Source organism: Seriola aureovittata, chromosome 23 (genome assembly GCF_021018895.1).
Source record: "Seriola aureovittata isolate HTS-2021-v1 ecotype China chromosome 23, ASM2101889v1, whole genome shotgun sequence".
Lineage (NCBI taxonomy): Eukaryota > Metazoa > Chordata > Actinopteri > Carangiformes > Carangidae > Seriola > Seriola aureovittata.
Window position 1 is genome coordinate 13,546,325 of NC_079386.1, and position 27,197 is coordinate 13,573,521.

Sequence of the window (27,197 nt, forward strand, 5' to 3'; positions counted from 1 at the left end):
AAAAACGTGGCACAGACTGCAAACCTCGAGAATTTTTGACCGTAATTACTTAAAATAAAGCAACAAAGTTTGTCATACGTAGTTAGCACAGCTAAGCTAAGCTAACAACACGGAAGTTCGTCTAATTCGTCGACTTTCGGTCATTCTCCACCTGTGGATACGGTTTATCGCCCTCTAGCGGAGAAAAACAACAACAACAACTCGACAACAGTCACACCAGACCTCTTACCAGTAAGGATTTACAGTCATTTCCTTTATGAATAATCTTAGTAGATTTATGATACCGAGATTTATGAAACAATAAACTACCAAAAGAACTTAAGATAAGTCGTTTCGTAAAGCTGTAGTTTTTGTTTTACAGCGTGGGTAGTGTAGTTCGCTCAACGGACACCGCAACCGACCATTATTCACAGACATTTATCAAGGACTACATTAACCATAAGCCCCCGCGGCGGTCGCACTGAGCTACGCAAGGTCAGTTGCACAGCTGAACGTGGTCAGGTTAATGCCGTAACTACCGTTTAATGTATTAGTTATAGTCGGTATAATTTACGTTCACGGTGGTGTCCCGTAGAGTGTAAACCAAACCCCTGCTTGTGCATGTTCATTGTTGATTTACATCAGGTCTAACGTTACGCTACTCACCTGATTAACGTACAATAGTGATTTCTGTTGTGCAAGACAAGCCAGCATGGCGAAATTAAGAATTACTTTTCTGTTGTTTTGCTTTTAGTCACACTTTTGTCCATGTGTAATGTATAAAATGTAAAATGGACGACACAAACTCAGACCATATGCTTCTCTGTGAGGCTCAGCAACAGGTTGAGACTGAATGGATGAATAAACAAAGTGATTTTTAATGCGAGGGGAAACTAATATATCTGACTTTTACCATTTGTGCAGGAATCATGAATTACGCTCGGTTTCTGACAGCTGTTAGTGCAGCCAGAAAGCCCTCTCCCATCAGGATGCTGAGTAAGTTTTCCTTCTGTAGTCTGCCTTTCATAACAAGTTTCATCGCTGCTATGCTTTTATAAAATAAGTGGTGTTACATAAGAGACAGACAAAGTTGCGGTATCCGGTGAACATGTTGAGCCGCTGGGTCCTATTCCTTCCTCTCACGGTACAGTCTGTACAGTCTCTCTGTGCAGGAGAAATATGTGGCCTCAGGCTTGCTGTTGGTTATTTAATAATTGCTTCTTTACTTCTTTCACGCAACAGTAAACTTTTTGTTATTTTCAGTATTTTAGTGTAGACATTTATATATATATATACATATAGACATTTTATTGATAAACTCTGAGCAAAATCAGAGATGGGGCTGCAACCACTTTGCTGGATTCTGTCTGACTTGACAGAGTGACCTGTACTAAACCTGCCATACACAGACATACCTTCACTGAAATGCTGCTACAACACAATTAATATTAAATGGGAAAAAGAAATTCCTGAAAACAACCAAATTCTGCCCCTGTAGCCTAAATGTTTACTAGATACTTTAAACTTGTTTATTCCAATATTTAATTTATCACAGATACTTAAGTAATGACAAGTAACAACAAACTGTAGTGCATTAGCTTTAAATATATATATTTGAGTTTGTTTGATTGTTTTTTACTTTTAAATGCTGTGTTTTAAATGTTTGTTTTTTTATTATGAAATAACTCTAAAAAGATCTCAAAAATCCAGTATCAGTGGGACTCTAAAGCCTTTTTACCTGCAAAGTGATATTGATACAAATGTTCACCGGTTTGGAGCAAGAAACTGAAAAATTCATTAACAATTATTTTCCCTAAATTTCCTAAAGTCCATCTTTATTGATGGTGTAGATTATACGTTTTAATGTGGATTTCTGTAGTAAGATCAATAAACTAGGATATTAGCGTTTCAGCTGCAACCTCATTATAAATCAATCCTCATCTTCTCCGTCTCCACCCGTCTGAAGCCGAGCTGCAGCAGCGGTCGCCTCCGTCCCTGATCTCTCTGGCCGGAGGGGCGCCGAACCCCAACACCTTCCCCTTCCAGTCAGCGTCCATCACGGTGAAGAATGGACAAACAGTCACCTTCGATGAAGCTGCGATGAAGAGGGCTCTGCAGTACTCTGCCTCGAATGGGTGAGAGATCAAGATCAGGAATCCATGTTTTGTGGCATCAGTCACTTGTTCAGGAGATTTTCCAGAACTTGAAGAGAGACATTAAAATGTAGCTGCGCTCAAGCCAGCAGATTGTTTTTTGCCAATTTTGCCGATAGCTGGAGCATCTGCACGTTAAAGGCTTTAAATGTGCATCTTATCTTTACTTAAAGCCACCTCAGAATAACATCTGTAGAGCAGAGCGTGGAGGTTATCATTCTGCAGCAACCTTTATCTTTTTATAACAACCTCTGTAAACTTCACAGCCTCAAGTGACTCATTCACCACCAGTGATAACAGATATAGGTTAATGCACCGAGGACAAGTCTAGACATCAAATCCATAAGGGAGCATCCTTCACCTACACCTTGCTCCTTCATGTTAATTGAAGTGTAAAGCTCTTCTGTGTCTCTAAATGCCACTGATTATTAAAGGATGCACTTTATTGTGCTCTAAGTCTTGAAAAAGTTTCCATCCCTACATAGAATCCCTGAGCTGCTGACGTGGATGAAAAACCTGCAGAAGAACCTGCACAGTCCACCGACCGCCAGCTACACCCCTGAGAACGGCCAGATGGACATGTGTGTGACGACGGGGAGCCAGGAGGGGCTCTGTAAGGTACTGACCCCGACAGCTGCAGTGCTAATGTTTATTTTCACTCACGCTGTTGTTAGAGGAGCAGAGGAAAAAGCAAAGGATCACACAAAGACGTTGGTGTCAGCAAATTTTCTGTTAAAAAAACATCTTGTTTATATGTTGTATCACCTTATACTTAATGACTTTCCCTAATTTTATGAGAATTGGTAATAAATATGATTTTGAACTGAGTCCAAAATTCGTAATTGTTGCTACCACTCCCAAATGAGTCTCTGTATTTCTTTGTCTGTGAATAGCTATTTGGCAAAGGATGTATAGCACGTAAAACATATAAAAAATTAAGGATCTCAACAAATCTTTATAGTAATTTCCATGCAAGCCCAGTTTTAGTTTACAAACAATTTATGTTTTAAACCCAATTAACTTCGGTGTTGACTTAAAATTTATCCTGGAAATCAGATTTTTTTCGAGACCTGCTACATACAGTTGCAGCCTCTTACAGTCTGAGTCTCGTGTGTTCGCTGTTTTGTGGGTTTTAGGTGTTTGAGATGTTGGTCAACCCTGGAGACAACGTTCTGCTGGATGCACCCACGTATTCAGGCACGCTGGCAGCGGTGAGAGGAACTTTATTTCATAATGATATTTTAACTACACAAACATACAGTAACTCAAGGTGAAGTAACCTTTCAACTTAGTTCTTTTACTCTGCAGCTTCAGCCGCTCGGTTGCAACTTAATCAACGTTCCTAGCGATCAACACGGCATGATACCTGCGGCCCTGAAGAAGGTCTTATCTCAGTGGGACCCCTCAGAGGTGCACACGCCTGGCAGCACTGCCCCCAAAATCCTCTACACCATCCCCAACGGAGGGAACCCCACCGGTGCCTCCATGACGGTTCAGAGAAAGAAAGAAGTGTACGAGGTTTGTCTCTCCTGCAGAGTCACAAAACAAATCTCTGAGTTCATTCAGAGTCAAAGATGACTGCGGGCACACTCTGCAGATGAAGCTGTATTTTAAAAATCTCTCTGAATCCCTCTTCAGTCAGATTTATGCAAAGCAGTCAGTGAAGCGCTGACTCTTCTAATTAGAGCTTGTTGTGAAGCTGATTTCCCTGCAGATTTACTCCGTCGTTTTCTCTATTAATGTCCTCCGCTCTTTTTAATAGCTGGCCAGGCGGTACGACATGCTCATCATCGAGGACGACCCGTACTATTTCCTGCAGTTTGACAAGGTACGAAAAGTTCAATCACCTCCCCGGTTTGTCAAAATGAATTTTCACATTATGTCATATTTAAAAAGGTAAAATAGTTGAGTTGTCTCCTTTACTGTGACTTTCTGGTCTTATCTTAACACATTCACTTGGATTATTATGAATCGAGGCCACAGTCTGGTGTGATTCATGTTGTGTTTCTGTATTTGGCAGCCGTGGGCTCCCACGTTTCTCTCCATGGACGTGGACGGGAGGATCATCAGGACCGACTCTTTCTCTAAGATCTTGTCTTCAGGGTGAGCATCTCAATCTGTGTGTATGAATGTGTGTGTGTGTGGAGGGGTGGTTGTTTTTCTTTAACACCAGTGCATGTGAAGCTCTGCTGTTACCATTTAAGATTTTATTGGCTCTGCTACAGCAGAGATTTTCCTGTAGCAAGTCAGGACTTGACATGTGAGCAGGGTGTGTTTTTCCAGTCAGTCTTACAGTTTAATTTGCTTGTGTAATTCCCCACTGCTCATATCTGATGGTTGCTTGTGCAGGATACAGCTGATGAGTGTGTTCGTAGGAAAGAGGAAATCTTTCATGGCCAAATACATTATAACTGGACACCCCTGTCTATAATCGCTTTATTTAACTCGTTAGTATTCATGTAATCTGTCACATATGCATATATTTTATAGATCCAACAGTAAAATAAAACTTTCAGATTCATTGATTGTGAATTGTTAAATGTTGTAACTACTTGGCGTGTTAAAAAGATTTTTAGTCGATACTGTATCATAGACACCTAAACATGTTTAAAGTGAATGTTTTTCAGACAAATGTACTTTCAGAGCTGGAATCTGTGTTTATGAATTTAACCTTGTTGTTTTGTTGCTTTGAAATAAAGAACTTCGGCAACATCAGTACAAACAGATTAGGAACACACAACGACAAAGTCAGAGCCAACATAAAAAGTGAATATTTGTCTACATGCCATTTTCAAGGTTGTTGGTTTAATATTTCAAGTAATGTCAAGTTAAATATTGCACATGATTCTGTGTGGGAGATGTTTTATGTATAACTCCTTTATGTCTTTGACTTCTTGTCTGCCTTTTGCCTTTTTTTTAATTTTCTTTTTTGTGCTTCAGGCTGAGGATAGGTTTTGTGACCGGTCCCAAACCGCTGGTGGACCGGGTGGTGCTGCACATCCAGGCCTCAACGATGCACACTAGTACCTTCACACAGGTGAATAAAAACTTCATTTTACACCACCACAACCTGCTCTTTTCCCTATCACTGAATATTCTGCGTGTGTCTGGTGTTTGATGTTCATCCTGTGTGGCGGCCTCCATCTTGGTGCCATCTAAACGGGCTAAAGGAGATCATTTAAAAATGCTGTCGACGCTGCGAGCAGTGAACCAAGCAGACCTCCGTGCAGCAGTAAGCACGGAGCAGTTATGCAGTCAACGTACACAGAGTGCCAGCGATGAAGCATATTTTCGAGCAGAGTCATTTGTATAGTCTGCCAGTGTCTGTTCCCACCCCTCAGGCACGCCACATTTACACCAACACAATCGGAAACTCACCAGTAACAAGGGGTGTGTTGTTGCACTGCAGCTGAAGCCAAATCAAGTAAAATAAGACGCTGTGGTGTGTCTGGATTAGCAGCAGCTGCAGAGGAGGTTTTAATAAGAAAGAAAAGGATTAATTAGGAGCTGCAAGATATCTGCCACCATACTCTGATTCAATCCCCGCCTCTGCTTTTTCATCTAATCTGGACTGAAATCTTGTCAGTAACTCAGTAAATGCATGCATGTTGGTATACATCTATTTTGTCTGTGGTGAAAGGAAGAAGGTGTGTCATACTCCCACTGCACGGTTGTTCTAGATAGTATAGGAACTGTAATACTGTAATAAAAATGCAGATGTGAAGGTGGAACATCTGCTGTAGAGTTGTTCCACAATAAGAGAATATGGTTCCTCGTAGGTCTTGTTTGAATCTGTACCAGTCCTCACATTATATAACCCGTCTCCTGCTTCCTCTCAGCTCATGGTGTCCCAGTTGTTGCACAGCTGGGGACAAGAGGGTTTCCTCCAGCACATAGACAGGTACGTCACTTCCAACAGTGTCACTGTACAGACACATCTGCTCTGCATGACAGGTTTGACTGGTTAAGAATTACCTCATCTGTTATAGCTACAGTACCAGTTAAATAATACAGCCGCTCCTGCAGCGAAGCATGAAACAGTTTTGTTTTTCCTTCCTCTCACAGGGTGATTGAGTTTTACAGGAAACAACGTGATGCCATGATCAGCTCTGCAGACAAGTGGCTCAAAGGTTTGTGGACATGAAATAGAAAAAGAAAACATTACCTATAAACTTATAAATGGTCATGTTGTAGCCTTTTCAGTTGGATTTACTATAAATTAACAGCATCCAAACAGAAATTCATAACCAGATGAACCCAAATTTGATTCCTGGGTGGGGAGCTAATGTGGGTGGAGCAGATGGCCGCCACCACCATGTCTGTGCGTGCCAGACATGTATAAACCTGTCAATCAAACAGATCCACCCCCACCTGTTTTTGGTTTAAAGCTCTAGTAGAACTGTAGAGCAGCATTTTAATGTTATGTTTGTATCTCGTGGGGCGATATAAACACTCCTACTACCAGTTTCATGCTGTTCCACTTATTAACCATTAGTGGCGGCAATTTGCTACGAAATGTAGCAGCATGACAGACGGCGAAGAAGACTGGCAGCTCGTACACGTGGATGTAATCAAAACTTAGAATATTTAAAAGATTTGCTTTGCAAATGTTGAATGAGGGAGAAAATGCAGTCAGCCAGTTTGCCAGGCAGGGAAGATACACTTATTTATACTGAATGTAAACATAACTTTGGTTTCTTCACAAGAACATGGTTTATATCATTTTTTTTATTAAGCCTAATCTGACATAATGCATAAAAGAGGTTTCTCTCAGCTGTCTATTCAGTAGAAGTGTCTGGCTGTAGCGTTTGCTGTTGCTAGGTCGCTAGGTTGCTGGAAGTGAGATGTTGACACTCCAGTGGTTATACAGTAAATCATTTTAAAAAGTCATGACATGTGGCTGAAAGCTCAAATAAACTTCATAAGAGGAATTTGCAATAACAGTTTCTTTGTTAAACTTAAGTTGTTTACATTAATAGAGACTGAGTTATTATAATAGTGTTTGCTGTGATGTCTTGAAGGTTTTAAAGGGAAAGGAAAATGATTGTGTATAGAAACGCATAAGAAGAAGTGAAACTAGCTTTCTGGACCATAACATGTGAAAGAAAATACTGTCATATATTTATGGTGAAGATTTTTATGAGTCAGTTAAGCTGTGTACTTACTATAGTTCACTGTTTTTGCCTTTATTATATACCTTACCATTTTATACCAAAACACATTATATGTGTTACATGGAGCAAAGACACTGCAAAAAGTTTTTTGATCTGTTCCTGGAAAAGTTTTACCACCATCCACCATTAGTTTTAATATATTCCAGCTGTGAGCCGCTCCACCATTTCCTGTGTGTGTATTGCATTGTGGGAGAATAGTGTCCATCAACAGAGTTTTTTTAGTCTTCAAATGCACACATACTGTTTTTTTGTCAGGTTTCCGGGGTGAAAACAATAAATACTCAAAACTTGCTAAAAAGTATTATGTGGTATGAGTTTGGGAAACAGCTTGTTTTCTTGGAGCCACTGCCTAGAGGTCATTTATGGAAATGCATGTTAAACAACATTGGCAGGCGCATTCATGCCATTTGTAACACCAAGCACCACATTTGTGAAGGTGTAAACTACTTATGAGACCGTATGTTTTGTCAAGTGTCGGTTAAATGGAGAAGAATTGTTAGAGAAGCTGCACAGAAACGGATTCACGACAGCGACAAAAAAACGGACCACATAGGGAAAAACTGCTGGCTGAGTCAGAAAGCACACACCCAGCCTTTTCTTTTTTCCCTACTTTGTATGTGTGTGTGTGTGTGTGTGTATGTGTGTGTGTGTGTAGATGTAGCAGAGTGGCACAGCCCATCAGCAGGCATGTTCCTGTGGATCAAGCTAAAGGGCATCGCTGATACTCAACAGCTGATTATGGAGAAGGCGTTGGAGAAGGAGGTCAGAACTCAAAAACACAACACACACGCAAAACCTACACATGTCCACTTCAAGTTAACACATACCCGCGTCACTCTAGCATGCAAATAACAGCTACCCAGAATGCATCTGCGTGCTTTTGCCTCTCCCTGTGTCCCTTGTTTGCGAGCAGATGTTATGCACCAGGGGTGAGGCAGGTTTTGTGAAGGAGTAAAGGAGGAGTGAAGGATGGCAGGCATTGTGCACACTGTGAGTGGGTTAAGCAACTGAGTGTTTCCACTCCTACACAAACACACACACACACACACATACACACTGAGCCTCTGTAAATCCCTGCTAGCGAATAGCTGATTAGCCATATAAAAACAAGAGTGGGTACAATCAAGCTTTTCCAAGGTCTCTGCACAGTGGACTTCTCTGCTCCGAATCCTGGTTATTTAAAACCTCCACACAGAACAAAGCAAAGACTTTCTCCAGTTTATCCTTGGTGCTAACAGAGGAGGAATAACAGCACTTTGAATCTGAAATGAATAAACAAAGAGTATCCTGTTTGTGTTTTATCTTTTCCCATGATCTCACCAGCAAGTAGCTGAATGTCTGAAACAGGCTAAAGAAATAGTTTTGGAAAATACTGTTATTCACTTTAAGCTAGATTAGAGGTTTGATGCCGCTTTCATGTCTGTTGGTTTAATATGCAGCTAGTTATCTTAGCTTAGCATAAAGAGTGGAAACAGCTAGCCCGGCTCTGATGATAACAACCATCAAATCTAAAGGTCACTCTCATTTTATTTCCTTCGTTTAACCTGTACAAAAAAATAAATGTAAATACAGCAACTTGTGGTTTATATGAGGGACTATTTCTTGGCTGGGAATAGTGACTTTAAAAACGAATATTTCACCCTCTTGATCAAGTTGTTGTTCATTTGTGTCCTGAGAATGAAAATTGATGACCTGCCTGGCTTTACATTAGGACAAGACTTAGTGTTCGCATAAAACAGCCACTGATAAAAAAACAAAGACCAGTTTGTTCTCAAGGCCTTCGTTACGTGAAAAGATCAACTGTGTCAAAACTGTAGGGGGGGAGTAATGAAAATATCAAGTAACACGAGCCCCGTGTGTGTGTGTGTGTGTGTGTGTGTGTGTGTGTGTGTGTGTGTGTGTGTGTGTGTGTGTGTGTGTGTGTGTGTGTATGTATGTGTGTATGTGTGTTAAAGGTGCTGCTGGTTCCCGGAGGCGTCTTCATGATCAACAGTAGTGACCCCTGTCCCTACGTCAGAGCGGCCTTTTCTCTCTCCACACCAGCACAGATTGATGAGGTACACACACACACACACACACACACACACACACATGCACACGCCCCATAACTGACTCTAATCTCTCACATTTCTTTCAACAGGCTTTCAAACGACTCTCCTCACTCATCAAAGACGCTTTGTGATGAGAAGTTTATTTTTCCCTGACAGATTATGTATTTTTTCTCAATTTATTGTTGAGGGCTTTTATATTGAAATATATTATTGAGTTTAAATATATTTTAATATTTTGTTACCTCTGACTATATGTAAACCACAGTCAAAAGTTTAGAAAAATGTTTTCAATGCATGTCTATTCAACATGGGGCTTATCATTGAAAACCCTTTGGAGCAATGACAAAAGAAGTAATCTCATAATTTGTTGCTCCATCGTTGCACTACACAGTGATGTTGTTTTTAACTTTTCCATGTACAAAAATAAATAATAGCTTATAATTATTCTGTATTTTGTCTTGTGAGTCTACATGTTTTTGCTCCTTCTTCAAAGACGATGACTCCTGGTGAAATATTTCCTCTGTAACATACATCTTAAATTGCACTCGGCCTGGTGCATGGATTTCATAGATGGGGAAAACTTACTGGAGGATACAGAAACAAATAAAGTGGCCTGGTTTTCAATAATTCAAATACATAAAACAAAAATACATTTCACACTCCATTACGTTAAACTACATAACTTTTATCATTTGGACACAACAGTGACATCACTAGATATCACTGTTTCCTGTATTAGTTGAATGTTGGTAGCATGTCAGGTGTCATTTTGGCTCTATGAGACAACACATCTCAGAAGTTTGAGCATTAACTTACATGTTCTGTTAAAGTGTGATAATGTTATATCTTTTAAGTTAAGGCAGGCGATGCAGCGAGGTTTCATGGGCATGTTTTAGAGAGGTGTCATTTCAAAAAGTAGGTGCAGAGGTTCACTGACAGTCAACTTGAACTCCTCCTGCACTTGGCAGGACGAATTAATGTTTGAGCTGTGGTGTTGCAACACTTGTAGTGTCAAGAACAACTTTACTGTGAGATTAAAACAAGAGTGTTGCTAGAGTTTAGTTCAACACCAAAAATAGAAAAACCCATCTACCACCAACATTCAGAAAACATGCCGGAAATGGTTTCATGTTCTTGTTTTCTGCAGGTGCAGCTTTGAGAATCAAAATGTCACATTACCATCTAAATCTCTCTCCATGGTCTGTGTTTAATCTGCTAATTGATGATAAAAAGCCCAATTGATTTGGAGGTTGTCCCAAACCAAAACCTTGTTGCAAAACTAAAGCTCTCAAGATTTATGCAATCGGGGCACAAAAAAGGATTTTAGCTGCTATTACTGGTCACAGAGGATTAACACAACATTGTAGTGGTCTTTTTACCTGTGGCCTCATGTTAACTTTACAGCTTTACTTATGGCTGAAGTAAACATTCAGCTGGTGCCATCTCTTTGTTTCCTGATGACTTTTGAAAAATCACGTTCAAGTAAGAAAAAACAACCTTTTTTTTCCCACCAGATTGTCTTCATCTTTTTTTAAACCTGCATGGTTAGCAGTCACACAACAGTACTTGCTGACAACAACAGAGCCTGTCTGTTGGTGGAAACTGTTTCCTTCTCCTTTGTACAGACTTTCTCCCCGCTGTGTTAACACGAGACCGGGCTAATGAAGTCAAACCAGCATTAGCCTCATTATTGAACAGCCACACCTCGTATGTAGCACTGTGTGAACAGTGTGTCTGAGATCTCAGAAGTGTTTGTGTGCAACTGAAACATTCATCTGTGAAGGTTAAGAAGATCAGAGGGGCGGCTTAGAAATCAGGCTTTTGTAACACTTACTTACACTCCTCTGGCTGCAGTGTTAGAGCTAAAAATCCTCAGGTAAAGGCTGCAATACCACTATGGAAAAATACTACATTAAAAATATGCATCCTGAACCCTGGATTTAAAACTTTGTCTGCGTAAATGTAAGCTATTAGCTGTAAAATCTCCTTAAGCATCTTGGGTAGAAAAGGGGTTGATGTTAAACAATTGAAGAAAAACACCAAATTCCCTCTAAATGTTATTAAATTTAGCATGAAAAGCATATACTTTAACCTTTAAACTGTATTTTGGGATCATCTTACTCCATTACGAAAACAAACACAGACTTTGGTGACTATCACATAAACTAAAGCACCGTCACACACACATTTCCTGAAATATCCATAGCTTCTATATGTAGATGGAGCATTATTGACTCAGTTATTGACACCTGGTGCAGAGTGTCGATTTCAGACTTTTACTGTGGCCTCAAGGTCAGTCAGTTATCAACTGTGGCTCACAAACAAACAGCCCGTTTGGCCTTTTGTTCTGTCTTTATTTTCGTCCAGGAAACGTTTTTTTTTATCCATATTGCTTAATTGTTCCAAAAGGAAATTTGTTTTTCTGTGTCCTGCTGCTTTCTATGCCCCTTACTTACCCTGATTGTTGTTGTTTTTGTCTGTTTTGACTGTCCTAACCTTTTAGCTTTAATTGATAACAAAGTAAATGCAGGGCAGCAATGGGTTTTGACCGCAGCGCATTTACCTGTCAGAAATACAGATGATGTGAAAAACATTTTCACCAATTTGGGCCTTGAACAGTTTAAATGAAGTCAAATGATTGGAAACCACAGGTTTTATCTTCTACAATGCCTTGTTTTTTATAAGATTGTTATATGTTTTAACTGCTTGTTTTATCTGCCAGATAAATGTAGTGTAGTAAAAAAAAAAAAAAAAGAACAATATTTCCTTCTGAAATGTAGTAAAGTATAAAGTTGTACAAAAGATGCCTAGCTCAACTTGTACTTAATTACAGTTCATGAGGAAATGTACTCACTCTCCATCACTGGGTGAAGAAGTAATAGCCAATATGGAAGACTGTGACTCTGACCCATATAATATGTCACCCATTTAGAAATGAAATTGATTTGCTCTAGAAAATGTCCTCAGAAGACCTGAGGACCCCCATACATTGACCTACTTTGGAAATAGGGTTTACACTAATGGAACAGTGATAAAAACTCATCATTAAAATGTTTTATTACTCCAAATCATTGTCTAAATAGCAATTTATTCACCTAAATGTTTAACATATCCAAGCAATGCAACCCAAGCACCTCAGCAATGTTGCCACCCAGCGCGTGCTGAAGCACAGAGAAACTAGTTGCTGGTTGCTTATAGCGGACGACCAGCGGTGGGAGGAGAATCGAGATGCCGGAGAAATAAGCGACAAAACATCGACTCTGGTGCTTCCCATCAAACATCCGCGTTTGACCGGCGACACACCATGATGTAAGTAAGGAAGTAGTGTTTAATTTGAAGAATTTCGTTTGTTTTTTTTTTATCAACATTTAGCCGCTAGCGTCGACACTGAGTTGGCCGTTTGCTGGACCGTTGTGCTCGCGCTCTGAGGAGGTAACGTTATCGCGTTTGTCGGTATGAATTCAGAGCCTTTTAACGCTTTTTTGTCATCAACTGCTGCTGCTACTGTTAACGGCAGCTACATAAATCGTCCATTAAATGTTAGCTAAAGAGACTGTCTGACTACATTTTGTAAACAGCAGTGGCACAGTTCTGGAAGGGTCCCGTGATATAAAAACCGACTGTCGTCCAGCACATAGCCGGGTCCCACGCCTTTGTTTTGTGTTGCGTTTAAACGGCACAGTTCAAGGCGACGAATTCGTCGTAACAACCCTGCATATAATTAAATTACAATTGACAATCCATATTATTGCGAGTTTGTTTTTATCGGACTTGCATGAGGTAGCTAACGATGTCATCTTCGTTGGCTATGTGTCTGGCAACGATGTGAGCTAGAAAATAGACGGAGCCCACACACAGCTCCGTTATGTTGTAATGTGGCTTTGTTTTCGTATTAATCAAGCCAGTTGGTGCTGTTAACACAGATGAGAAAGCTACTTGTGTGATTTTAATGTTACAGTCGATCTCTTTTTACGTCATTGCAAATTATAGATGCCTATATTTTTTATTTTTCATATGATGTAACTGGCTTTAGCAGTGAACACATATTAGCTAGATTAGACTGGATGAAAACCCAGACTAAATGCTGGTGTTTTGTGCTGTTAGGTAACTATGAATGAATGTAGATATGATCAGTGAGTTAGTGAGACCACACCATTACTCTAGCTGCATGTAGGCAAGACTTTAACCTCTTATGTTGCTTATTTTATTTGATTAATAATCTATTACAGACTAACATCATAGGATGTCAGTAGAACACCGTCAGTAATCAGATTGTATGGTATTTGAAATTTTTATAATACAGAACAAGGAATAGCAAGGATCTTTAAGTAGATATGAAGGTGCCACCTCTTGGGATTTTTTACATGATAAACAATAACTACAACATTAAATAGCTAGTTATCATCATTGAAATGTAATTAGCCAAGAAAGAAAGGTTAATTGATTGTTAATTACTAAGAGATGAAATGATTAGTTCATTAATAATTTGTCAATCAACAGAAATTTGCTGCTTTTCTTTGTTTTATATCACTGTATGTTTTAGGCTCTTGGTTGGCCAAAACAAGTAATTTGAAGATGTTACTTTTGGCTTTGGCTAATGCTGGCTTTTTTCTTCTTTTTTTTTTTTTCAGATGTTTTATAGGCCACACCATTAATATATAAAATAATTGTTAGTTGCAGTCCTGTGTTACAAGAGCAGCTTCCTTATCAGTTTATTCCAGCTGCCGAGCATCAAGGCCTGAACAGGTACATGTTGTTTCGTCCTGTGCTGTCTGATTAATAAATGGCAATTTTCTTTCTTGTTTTCAGTGAGATGTTTCAAGTCGCAGAGCTGAATACCAAATTGCCTTCTACTATCAAGAGATAGCCAGTGTGCAGGATGCACACCCAGGAGGAATGACAGAGTCTCTTCCCCCTCACCAACATTCAGAGAAAATGCACTGGACCGTCGGATACGTGTTTGTGGTCCTGGTGTCCCTTATCACCTATCACACCGCCGGGGCCTTATCGCTGGACACGGATGGAAACCATACACAAACCGGCAATGTGACAGACGACGGATTTGTCCCAGTTGTGTTCACAAAAGTGAGCCAGATAATTGCCCGGGAGGGGAGCTGTGCGCTGATTGATTGCAATGTCACCGGAGACCCGTTCCCCAGAGTTCAGTGGTTCAACTCCCATGGCGACCGTCTGGACACGGAGACAACTGGTGAGTCAGATTGTGTTGTTACTTTAAACCTGGTTTCCTGTTCTCTTTGACACCAGCATTGCCAGTCACTCAATTATAATTTCAGTAGAAGAAAATGTGTCAGGTTTGTTGTATACTATGAACAAGGCCTCTGAAAGTTAACAACAGGACATTTAGAATAGTTTCTTATTTTGAACAAGTTAGTCAGTATTCATTACTTCCACACTATCATGCATACTACAGGGTTTCTTCCAGGAGATTATGCAAGAGAGGTGGTTAGCCACCCACATTCTTGTTTTTAGTGAGCGAAGACCTAATGACCAGACTCATCAAATATATGGGACTTGGTCTGTGAAACTGCAACTCTGCTCTTTTTCTCTGGAGGCTGATGTTTTATTTCAGAAAAGCATACACAATGTTTACAGTGTTATTGGAGGTGGCCCAACTATTTAAGAACCAGTGAATAACCAGCCTAGAAATACACCTGCTGATTTTATTATGCCCATCAAAGCCCCCCTAATTCTAAAAAATTCCACTCGGCCAGCTCAGTGGGGATCAACATGGTCCACATACTGTAATTAAAGAGATCAACAGTTAGCAGCTTTAAGACGTCTGTACACTATATAAAAACAGCCATGCAGCCATCTTACCTGCTCTTGAAGGCATGAAAAAACACAATTTAGTGTAAACTGCTCTAACTAAAATATAGAATATGTTTGGATATATTGTGATACAGTAAAATCCTAGGTAAAATTGATTGAGAAACTGTTGATGGATGAAATAACCAGGCAGGTAATGTACAGACGATACTCACACCAGTGGATATACCACATAGACAGAAGTAGTAGTGTACCGGTGCCAGGATGTTTTGATCTGAAGAGCAAATGTGAAAAAAAAGAAGCTGCTTTTACGTGTTTAGACACTGGGAAATAGGACAACGTAGAATCCTGATGCTTTGATGCACACAAAGACACGACTGGCGTGTGGGCTTACATAGAAAACAATAGTCACAGGTGTTTAATGCACTTCATACACTATGGGTTTGGGGTTCCCCTCAGTTAAAGTGGGAACCAAAAGCAACCACAGGAAGTGTCATCGTTATAATTGTTGAAGAGACAGAAAAAAAGCAGCTGCATCAGCTCAGTGTCTGTCTGAGTTTCTTCAAGGCCACTGTGCCGACTCAATATGATGATAATCTGTGATCGACATTGTGAATGCAGCTATCAGAGCTTATTAACTGATGTGAAGTCAGGTCCTGAAATGCCATCTTCTGTTCCAGCATAAAGAGTTTCCATCTGGATGCATTGTCACAAGAAAATGGAAGATTACTATCAGTAAGAACAAAGGAGCTGACCCTCCAGCTCATAAATGAGCGTATTCAAGGCCACTGTGATGTCGGACAGTAATGGAAGTTAATGCTCTTGGCAAATAAAAAGGAAGAGTGAAAAGACAAGACAGGAACTGAAGACTTGTGTGTTGATTTTTACTCCTGGTTCCACTCTGATATGCCACAGACAGTTGTCTGTGAATGTTTAATCAAAGTGAAACTTGACTTCTGAACATGTGGATGGGACAGCTTTGTGTTCCTGAGGGAAATTTGTCTCAATCTTTGCACGCTTCTTCTTGCAGCATATATTATTTTCTTTCTGTGACAGCGGGCGTTTCCCAGTTAGATTCAGGAAGTCATTTAGACAGTCTTTTTTTTTGTTTGTTTGTTTTACTAATGATTTTCATTCAAGGCGAGCCTCTTTCGTCTGTTTGAATATTGCGATCCACCTCAGAAGGAATGCCGAGGGAAGAGTCGTTTGTTGTTTTGCTGCTTCTCCTGAGCCGACCTGTTGAAACCTGCTGTCCGAGAGAGGAGAGGCAGCATTGTTATTATGACCCACAAACCCAGAACAGCGTTTGTACCATCACAGAGCTTTTCCCTGGGGTTACACACAGGAATATAATTAGGGAGCGAGAGACTTTCACCACAGAAGTTCACTCTGATAAATAGTGGTCACTTTAAGAGCAGTGTCACTAATCTGCCCTCGCTGGTTTCCCCTGCAGATGTCGGCCTATTACTCAGGCTCCTGGGTGTTTTTTATTTTCCCTACAAACTTGCTTGTAGTATTGGGCAGTACATCAATCGCATCACATGATCCGGTGGTGGAGGTAAAATTAGAAACCTTGCTCTCACATGAAAAGGCGGATGGGCAGGACGCTGTTGTCAGCCACGCTGCTTTTCCTGACTGCTCATTCATCTCCTCCAGAGGATACCAGTGTGGGAAGTTGATGGTGCTCGCAGTATAGAGGGCGGTCTCGTCCAGACTTCAGACTACAGATTTAGAGACGCCCTCTGTGATTTCCATCTGTACTCCCACACTGTAGAAACAGTAACTGAGGGGGAGCTGCAGCTGAATTCACTGAAACTTAACTTCTGGTGGATAAATGCTGCCCTCGAAGTTGTCCGTGAATCGCCAGTTCAAGACCAAGCACAGAGTTCATTTCACTTTTTGTTCTAAACACACGATTACAGCTACCATTATAGGATTTTTTACTGGTACCACTGGTAAAAAAAAGTGTTGACTGACAGGCATTACTGGTGACTAGACTGTATATCTGTGCCCAGTTTAGATTTTATTTAAAACTTTCTTCCAAAACATTTTGTTGTCACTGGAGTGATGTGTTACTCTATAACTTTGCTGACTCAGCCTGAGTTTGAGAGTTATTATGTGCTTGTTTAATGTTTGTTTCCTTGTGGGCACTTTGTACTGTCAAAGACTCTCTGACCTTTTGTGTTGGACAATGTTGATATTCTCTCAATATGGTGATATGTGATTTCCTTGTGCTCAGCTCATGTAATCATTGGCTATGACTAAAACTATCTTTATAGCGAGCCTCATTAGCCTCTCAGTGAGAAAATACATGCAAATACATGTACAATATGTTTATGTTGTAACTTTAAGTATCTTAAAATGCAGAATCACGTTTGAATTTTTTTTCCAGGTTTGACTCCAATCCTTAAAAAATAAATGTCTGATAAAATTGTAAGATGAGAAAATAAATTTATGTTTTGTAAAAAGGGTGAACTGGATCTTTAAAACATGTTTTCATGCTTGTTTATCCTACCCCAGTCCAGCATGTAAATAGATGGTTCTTGTTTTGATTAAGGACTCAAACCTCAGCACACAGAGCAGTGTTTCCTGGTGAGATGTAGCTGCGCCACCTGTTTCAATAAGGAAAGCATTAGAAAGGTCACTGCTGTTCTCTGGACTCGAGACACAAACACAGATGAAATCCATGTTCAGTGTTCCCTTTAAAACCAATCAACTGATTTATCTGATATCAAATATACATCACACACTAGCAGGGCAGATACTGAACGTAACATAACTTTACATTTCAGAGCCAAAGATTGAGATCAGCACAGATGGAGGCTTAGACATGAGATCACTGCATACAGTGCTACCTCAAGGACTTTTTAAATTGAGTTATAAACGGGTTTGCCAAAACAATGTGTTCTTGAGTCGCCAGGCTCCTCAAAAAAAAGTCAGAACAATGTAATGTAAGCAAATCTGATAAAACAAGTTCCTGTTGGAAAGCAGCAAACATCAGCTGCAGAAACACTGCAGAAGAGAGTTTACTGTCGAGTCATTTAGCAGAGAAACAGATGCATTAAGAGGATTTTCAGGGTTTAAACTATGACTTTAGAGTGAGTCACTTGGTGGGCGATGAATAGATGAATAATCATGCTTTTAAAAGCAAGTAAAAAAAAAAAAAAAAACTGAACTGAAAATTGTATTTGTTCTGCTCGATCAGACAGATTTTGAGGACTTGCCAAACAGTAGCTGGTTATCAGTTGTATTTAAAGGGAAATTATGGTTAATAACTGTTTGGGTTTAATTTTTATAGCGCTGGCTGTTGGTTCTATCAGTTATGTTGAAGTAATTGCTCAGTAAAACCCAGGTTGTAATAAACCAGATTTGTGGTTGTTTGTTCTTACAGGTATGTGCTGTATATTTTCTTCATAACATCTGTCTGTCTGCCTCTGTAGGTGGGAAGTGGTGGCTGCTGGACAGTGGCGTCCTCAACATCACCAGCATTGAGTTTGCAGACCGTGGAAAGTACACCTGCATGGCATCCAACGTGCACGGCAGCTCCAACTGCACAGTGACACTGCGGGTGGTCTTCACCAACGGTGACATGGGTGTGTACTACATGGTGGTGTGTCTGGTTACCTTCACCATCATCATGGCCCTGAACGTCACACGCCTCTGCATGATGAGCAGCCACCTAAAGAAGACAGAGAAAGCCATTAACGAATTCTTCCGCACCGAGGGCGCCGAGAAGCTCCAAAAGGCCTTCGAGATCGCCAAGAGGATCCCCATCATCACCTCCGCCAAGACGCTGGAGCTGGCCAAGGTGACGCAGTTCAAGACCATGGAGTTTGCGCGATACATTGAGGAGCTCGCTCGCAGCATCCCGCTGCCACCGCTCATCATGAACTGCCGCACTTTCATGGAGGAGATCCTGGAAGTGGTGGGGGTGGAGGAGATGAGGCACACTTTTGTCAGACAAGCACCTGAGGGACGGCGTGAGGTTGCGGGCAGGGTCGCTTCCATCGGGGGGAGAGACGTCTTCACCATCCTGCAGGAAAGGGAGAGAGAGCGAGGCCGGGAGAGGGAGCGCAGCGAATCCCCTGCCGCAGACTCGGACAACTCCTCGGTTCAGGAGCAGCCACAGCATATCGCCATCCAGGTGTCTGTCCACCCGCCACTCGCAGTCGGAGGTTGCTGCAGCATTGAAGCTCCACCACAGCCAGAGGACACACCCTCCTCACCTCCCCCCTCCTCACCCCCACCACTAGCTCCTCTTCACCATGAGGAGCAGCCTGAGGCGGAGGAGGAGCAGAGTGCCGAAGAGGCTGCGCCTGAACCGACGGCCGATAAGACCCCTCCCTGCCAGGTGTTTTATGAGAGCCATGTGTGACGAAACAAACAAACCCTGGAGGAACGATACGTTTATCCTGCTATGCATTTTCACTTGAAGACAAGAAAAGGTCCACAAAACATTTTTAATTTCACATTTTGGAGAGAAACAATCACATTTTTATTTATCTTTTCTGAATGGAACAATCTCTTTAAACCTTTGTAGGCTGTTCTACTGAGAATAAACCATTAGACACTTGAACGTTTTTCTCACTCTGGTCTTTTCATGCTTGAATGTACATGGAAGGGGTAATCAATATTATTATTATTAGTGTAATAAGCAATGAATTGTAAAGGGAGATTTCCTGTGTTGAGATTTTCATTGCTCAGACTATTATTTAAAGAATTAGGGTTCTTCAGTCTGAAGGTGGGGGGAGGGTGTTTATTCGTTTAAGTTTTTAGTTTCTTACAGTGCTAAATTTTATGACTAACTCCAGAAATCTGCCTCAAGCTGCTTTTCATGCTGTTTTTCCAAACCACAAAAGCTGAGCTTCCTTCATTTGCTCAAGAAGTCACATCCTGCTACTGTTACAGCTGATCCGCTGTTACTGTACAACGTCCCGCTCAAATAGAGATGCATGCTGGACTGAAATAAAAGATTTGAGTTTGGTCCCAATTTCATGATTGTATGGCCTACTGTATTCTATAAAAAACAAGTAAGCCAGGTAAACTTCTGAGTGTACAGTATATTTCCTGACTGGGTCTCTCACACACCTCTATGTTTCCTTTGAAATATTTTTAAAAGTATTATTATATTATTGCCCATTGTGTTGTGAATTTTGTTTTTCAGCTACCTTAAATAGTTTTTAGAAAGTCTTTTGTCTTCTCTCGCCTCAGAGGATAAGAGAAGCTTCTTTTCCTCTGTCATGTGCTGTTTCTAGGTTTTTGAAATTGACTCCTGATGTGATCTCAGCATTGTCTTGCTTCTGCAGAGGCTTTACAGTACAGTTGCATTTCTGCTGCATGTGAAAATGGACAGCGAGATGTTTGACATCTTTCTCTGGGACAAAAAGGACTTGTTTTCTTTCTTTTTTGCTTGGCTAACAGTCCAGTCTGTGGCGGAGATGAACTGGATTCTGTTCTTTTACTGGTGCTCTTGAAATGCCTCTTTTTTGTAGTGGAATAAATGGAAGTGCTGTGTAAAAAAACTTTCCACAGTTTGGTCATTTGTGTGATGTTTTTCTTTTATCAAGCTTGCATATATTTACTATAAATATCTGCTTTATCCACATACAAAATTGGTTATTTTTGTAATTATCAGCAATATCAGTAATAGCAATAATACTCAAATGTAAATTAGTGCATCTAAAATTATGACTTTGAAGAGTACAGCTGAAAGGGTTACTCCATTTATCAGTTAGCCCAAGGGCATAGGTTTGCATATGGACGGTAGGAACATGTCCCTACCAATATTTTGGGAGGACAGAATTATCCCAGCCAATATTTGAGTGAACTTGTTTGTATGCCCTCCAAGAGGTGATGTCTCCAAGACAACCAATTAAGTCATGTTACCATTTGATTGACTGAAACGGCGGGGACTATCTGAAGGCTAAAATCAGAGAGTATCACAGTTGGACCTAACGTCACCAGAAGAATGTCAACTGATGTTATGTAACTATGTTATCTGAAGTTAACTGGCCAGGTAACCCTGTCTTCTGTCTTCTGCAGGTTAGCAGTCAAGGTGCTAGCAGGAGTAATTATAAAATGGTGGGTATATCAAAGTATGAGTTGAATTCCTGTCGGAAAAATCCCATGAAAATGTAACTGAATAAAATGACATTTTTATGCCTTACTTTACTATGACCTTTTTTCGACATTTTATCTCTTACTATACTATGACGTTTTATGATGTTTTCATGCTTAGACTGTGACATTTTTTGACTTTTTTATGCCTTACTCTATACTATGATGTTTTTATGACCTTTAATGCATTAATATACTATGATGTTTTTTTGACATTTTATGCCATACCATACTATGACGTTTTTTGGCATTTTTATGACTTACTTTACTTTGTTTTTTGTTTCCTTGCCATACTATGATGTTATTATGACCTTTAATACATTAATATACTATGATGTTTTTTGACATTTTATGCCATACTATACTATGACGTTTTTTGGCATTTTTATGCCATACTACACTATGACGTTTTTTGGCATTTTTATGACTTACTTTACTTTGTTTCTTGTTTCCTTGCCATACTATGACGTTATTATGACCTTTAATGCATTAATATACTATGACGTTTTTTTGACATTTTATGCCATAGTATACTATGACGGTTTTTGGCATTTTTATGACTTACTATACTATGACGTTTTTTGGCATTTTTATGACTTACTTTACATGGTTTTTTGTTTCCTTGCCATACTATGACGTTATTATGACCTTTAATGCATTAATATACTATGACGTTTTTTTGACATTTTATGCCATAGTATACTATGACGTTTTTTGTCATTTTTATGCCATACTACACTATGACGTTTTTTGGCATTTTTATGACATACTTTACTTTGTTTTTTGTTTCCTTGCCATACTATGACGTTATTATGACCTTTAATGCATTAATATACTATGACACATTCTATGACGTTTTTTGGCATTTTTATGCCATACTATATTATGACGTTTTTTGGCATTTTTATGACTTACTTTACTTTGTTTTTTGTTTCCTTGCCATACTATGACGTTATTATGACCTTTAATGCATTAATATACTATGACGTTTTTTTGACATTTTATGCCATAGTATACTATGACGTTTTTCGGCATTTTTATGCCACACTACACTATGACGTTTTTCGGCATTTTTATGACTTACTTTACTTTGTTTCTTGTTTCCTTGCCATACTATGACGTTATTATGACCTTTAATGCATTAATATACTATGACGTTTTTTTGACATTTTATGCCATACTATACTATGACGTTTTTTGGCATTTTTATGCCATACTACACTATGACGTTTTTCGGCATTTTTATGACTTACTTTACTTTTTTTCTTGTTTCCTTGCCATACTATGACGTTATTATGACCTTTAATGCATTAATATACTATGACGTTTTTTTGACATTTTATGCCATAGTATACTATGACGTTTTTTGGCATTTTTATGACTTACTTTAATTTGTTTTTTGTTTCCTTGCCATACTATGACGTTATTATGACCTTTAATGCATTAATATACTATGACGTTTTTTTGACATTTTATGCCATATACTATGACGTTTTTCGGCATTTTTATGCCACACTACACTATGACGTTTTTTGGCATTTTTATGACTTACTTTACTTTGTTTTTTGTTTCCTTGCCATACTATGATGTTATTATGACCTTTAATACATTAATATACTATGATGTTTTTTTGACATTTTATGCCATACTATACTATGACGTTTTTTGGCATTTTTATGCCATACTACACTATGACGTTTTTTGGCATTTTTATGACTTACTTTACTTTGTTTCTTGTTTCCTTGCCATACTATGACGTTATTATGACCTTTAATGCATTAATATACTATGACGTTTTTTTGACATTTTATGCCATAGTATACTATGACGGTTTTTGGCATTTTTATGACTTACTTTACTTTGTTTTTTGTTTCCTTGCCATACTATGACGTTATTATGACCTTTAATGCATTAATATACTATGACGTTTTTTTGACATTTTATGCCATAGTATACTATGACGTTTTTTGGCATTTTTATGCCATACTATACTATGACGTTTTTTGGCGTTTTTATGACTTACTTTACTTTGTTTTTTGTTTCCTTGCCATACTATGATGTTATTATGACCTTTAATGCATTAATATACTATGACGTTTTTTTGACATTTTATGCCATAGTATACTATGACGTTTTTTTTACATTTTATGCCATACTATACTATGACGTTTTTTGGCATTTTTATGACTTACTTTACTTTGTTTTTTGTTTCCTTGCCATACTATGACGTTATTATGACCTTTAATGCATTAATATACTATGACGTTTTTTTGACATTTTATGCCATACTATACTATGACGTTTTTCGGCATTTTTATGACTTGCTTTACTTTGTTTTTTGTTTCCTTGCCATACTATGACATTATTATGACGTTTAATGCATTAATATACCATGACGTTTTTTTGACATTTTATGCCATACTATACTATGACCTTTTTTGGCATTTTTATGCCATAGTATACTATGACGTTTTTTGGCATTTTTATGACTTACTTTACTTTGTTTCTTGTTTCCTTGCCATACTATGACGTAATTATGACCTTTAATGCATTAATATAGTATGACGTTTTTTTGACATTTTATGCCATAGTATACTATGACGTTTTTTGGCATTTTTATGCCATACTATACTATGACGTTTTTTGGCATTTTTATGACTTACTTTACTTTGTTTTTTGTTTCCTTGCCATACTATGACATTATTATGACCTTTAATGCATTAATATACTATGACGTTTTTTTGACATTTTATGCCATACTATACTATGACGTTTTTTGGCAATTTTATGACTTACTTTACTTTGTTTTTTGTTTCCTTGCCATACTATGATGTTATTATGACCTTTAATGCATTAATATACTATGACGTTTTTTTGACATTTTATGCCATAGTATACTATGACGTTTTTTGGCATTTTTATACCATACTATACTATGACGTTTTTTTGCATTTTTATGACTTACTTTACTTTGTTTTTTTTTTCCTTGCCATACTATGACGTTATTATGACCTTTAATGCATTAATATACCATGACGTTTTTTTGACATTTTATGCCATACTATACTATAACGTTTTTTGGCATTTTTGTGCCTTAATATACTGTGATGTTTTTTGGCATTTTTATGACTTACTATACTCTGTTGTCTATGCCATAGCATAGTATTATGTTTTTATGACTTTTTATGCCTTGATATATTATGATGTTTTTGGGCATTTTTATGCGTTTTTATACTATGACGTTTTCTGGCATTTTTATGACTTACTATACTATGTTGTTTGATTCCTTGCCCTACTCTGACGTTTTTATGACCTTTTATGCCTTACTATACTGTCATGATTTAATTACATTTTATGCCTTACTATTGTGATGGAAATCTGAAAATAAAATGTTTACAAAATGATGGAGTTGTCTCTGTTTCCTTTAGTACCATCTTTGCAAAAGATCAGCCAGCAGTCCCAACAGAGTGTAATTGCAGACTGAGGTCGAACAAAGAGTGTCCATGCACTTTGTAGAGAAAGAATTAAAGCAGGCATCGTCAGGATGATTGTGTGAACAATTCTGGGTGCCATCAAAAATGTCAACCTGTCAAAGAGAGACACCTGTCAAGGTCAAGGTCAAGGTCAAGGAGAAGCAACGCCTTAGTTTGTACCAGGCAGTACCAGAAAAAAAGCATACATGTAAGGACAGATTCACATCATAGGTTGTATAAAGCTAGGTCATACAGAGTACAAAGGTAGAAAGTGTGATTGTTCTATGATACTATACTATGATGTCTTTTGATGTTTTTATGCCATACTATCAGATGGCATTTTTATGCTTAACTATACTTTGACATATTATGCCTTACTATACTATGGTGTTTTATGCCTTTCTATAGGATGACTTTTAAAAAATATTTTTATGCCTTACTATACTATGATGTTTTTAAGCACCTTTTTATGCATTACTATTCTATGACTTTTTTTCAGTTTTTATGCCTTATCATACTATGAAGTTTTTTGAAATTTTTATGCCATACTATACTATGTTGTCTTACACCTTACCATACTATGACATTTTGAAAACCTTCAATGCCTTAATTACTATGATGTTTTTTTTGTCGTCTTATGTCTTCCCATGCTATGACGTTTTTATGACCTTTTATGCCTTAATATACTATGATGTTTTTATGACGTTTTATGCCAAATCATACTATGACGTATTTTGACATTTTATACCATGTTGTATTATGCCTTTCTATACTAAGACCATTTCATGACATTTTATGCCTTACTACTGTGATGGAAATCTGAAAATAAAAAGTTGACAAAACGATCAAGTTATCCCTGTCTTTTAATACCATCTTTGCAAAAGATCAGCCAGCAGTCCCAACAGAGATTAATTGCAGACTGAGGCCAAAGAGTGGCCATGCACTTATTAGAGAAATAAGTAAAGGAGGCATCGTCATGATGTGTGTGTGTGTGTGTGAACAATTCTGCGTACCATCAAAAGTGTCAACCTCAGAGAGAAACACCTGTGTGGTCAAAGAGACGCAACTCCTAAGTTTGTACCATGCAGTACCAGAAAAAAGCATACATGAAAAGATAGATTCACATAATGGGATTTATAAAGCTAGGTCTTAGAGGGACAAAGGTAGCAAGTGTGATAAACTAAAGTTCAAAGTGTGATTGTTCTATGAGACTATACTATGATGTCTTTTGATGTTTTTATGGAATACTATCAGATAACATTTTTACGCTGCACAATACTGTGACATATTATGCCTTACTATACTATAATGTTTTTAGACATTTTATGCATTACTTATACTATGTTTTCTTATGCCATAGCATAGTATGATATTTTAATGACTTTTTATGCCTTAATATACTATGATGTTTTTTTGAAATTTTATGCCATACTATACGATGACGTTTTTTGGCATTTTTATGCCATACTACACTATGACGTCTTTTGGCATTTTTATGACTTACTTTACTTTGTTTCTTGTTTCCTTGCCATACTATGACGTTATTATGACCTTTAATGCATTAATATACTATGACGTTTTTTTGACATTTTATGCCATAGTATACTATGACGTTTTTTGGCATTTTTATGCCATACTACACTATGACGTTTTTCGGCATTTTTATGACTTACTTTACTTTGTTTCTTGTTTCCTTGCCATACTATGACGTTATTATGACCTTTAATGCATTAATATACTATGACGTTTTTTTGACATTTTATGCCATACTACACTATGACGTTTTTTGGCATTTTTATGACTTACTTTACTTTTTTTCTTGTTTCCTTGCCATACTATGACGTTATTATGACCTTTAATGCATTAATATACTATGACGTTTTTTTGACATTTTATGCCATAGTATACTATGACGTTTTTTGGCATTTTTATGCCATACTACATTATGACGTTTTTTGGCATTTTTATGACTTAATTTACTTTGTTTCTTGTTTCCTTGCCATACTATGATGTTATTATGACCTTTAATGCATTAATATACTATGACACATTCTATGACGTTTTTTGGCATTTTTATGCCATACTACACTATGACGTTTTTCGGCATTTTTATGACTTACTTTACTTTGTTTCTTGTTTCCTTTCCATAATATGACGTTATTATGACCTTTAATGCATTAATATGCTATGACGTTTTTTTGACATTTTATGCCATAGTATACTATGACGTTTTTTGGCATTTTTATGCCATACTATACTATGACGTTTTTCGGCATTTTTATGACTTACTTTACTTTGTTTTTTGTTTCCTTGCCATACTATGACGTTATTATGACCTTTAATGCATTAATATACTATGACGTTTTTTTGACATTTTATGCCATAGTATACTATGACGTTTTTTGGCATTTTTATGACTTACTTTACTTTGTTTCTTGTTTCCTTGCCATACTATGACGTAAT

The 27,197-nt window shown here is 38.3% G+C and overlaps 2 protein-coding genes across 11 annotated transcripts; both read left to right on the forward strand.

Moving 5' to 3' along the window:
- Window positions 1-100: 100 nt before the first annotated feature.
- On the forward strand, window positions 101-9,808 carry aadat (aminoadipate aminotransferase). Of its 7 annotated transcripts, XM_056369205.1 has the most exons (15): window positions 101-231; window positions 362-474; window positions 904-975; window positions 1,946-2,114; window positions 2,618-2,750; window positions 3,269-3,343; window positions 3,441-3,650; window positions 3,895-3,960; window positions 4,153-4,235; window positions 5,073-5,169; window positions 5,972-6,033; window positions 6,198-6,262; window positions 7,962-8,068; window positions 9,262-9,363; window positions 9,447-9,808. In XM_056369205.1, exons 3-15 carry the CDS (start codon window positions 909-911, stop codon window positions 9,486-9,488), a joined length of 1,278 nt encoding a protein of 425 aa, XP_056225180.1. In that variant the 5' UTR covers window positions 101-231; window positions 362-474; window positions 904-908; the 3' UTR covers window positions 9,489-9,808. The 7 variants fall into 7 exon arrangements, with proteins under 7 accessions (XP_056225180.1, XP_056225181.1, XP_056225183.1 ...); XM_056369206.1 differs by lacking the exon at window positions 362-474 and having other exon boundaries at window positions 108-231; XM_056369208.1 differs by lacking the exon at window positions 101-231 and having other exon boundaries at window positions 300-474.
- A 2,716-nt stretch (window positions 9,809-12,524) lies between these two features.
- Window positions 12,525-20,666, forward strand: mfap3l (microfibril associated protein 3 like). Of its 4 annotated transcripts, none has more exons than XM_056369699.1 (3): window positions 12,525-12,666; window positions 14,167-14,566; window positions 18,585-20,666. In XM_056369699.1, the coding sequence occupies exons 2-3, from the start codon at window positions 14,254-14,256 to the stop codon at window positions 19,517-19,519; spliced, it is 1,248 nt and encodes a 415-aa protein (XP_056225674.1). In that variant the 5' UTR covers window positions 12,525-12,666; window positions 14,167-14,253; the 3' UTR covers window positions 19,520-20,666. The 4 variants fall into 4 exon arrangements, with proteins under 4 accessions (XP_056225674.1, XP_056225675.1, XP_056225676.1 ...); XM_056369700.1 differs by having other exon boundaries at window positions 12,553-12,670; XM_056369701.1 differs by having other exon boundaries at window positions 12,650-12,789.
- Window positions 20,667-27,197: the final 6,531 nt, after the last annotated feature.

Excerpts from the sequence above, each read along its gene's own strand:
- aadat (XM_056369205.1), top strand. The coding sequence starts at position 909 with ATGAATTACGCTCGGTTTCTGACAGCTGTTAGTGCAGCCAGAAAGCCC. Across the intron at positions 3,344-3,440 it reads ATTCAGGCACGCTGGCAGCG|CTTCAGCCGCTCGGTTGCAA; the intron begins GTGAGAGGAACT and ends TTTACTCTGCAG. Across the intron at positions 3,961-4,152 it reads ATTTCCTGCAGTTTGACAAG|CCGTGGGCTCCCACGTTTCT; the intron begins GTACGAAAAGTT and ends TGTATTTGGCAG.
- mfap3l (XM_056369699.1), top strand. The coding sequence starts at position 14,254 with ATGACAGAGTCTCTTCCCCCTCACCAACATTCAGAGAAAATGCACTGG. Across the intron at positions 14,567-18,584 it reads TCTGGACACGGAGACAACTG|GTGGGAAGTGGTGGCTGCTG; the intron begins GTGAGTCAGATT and ends CTGCCTCTGTAG.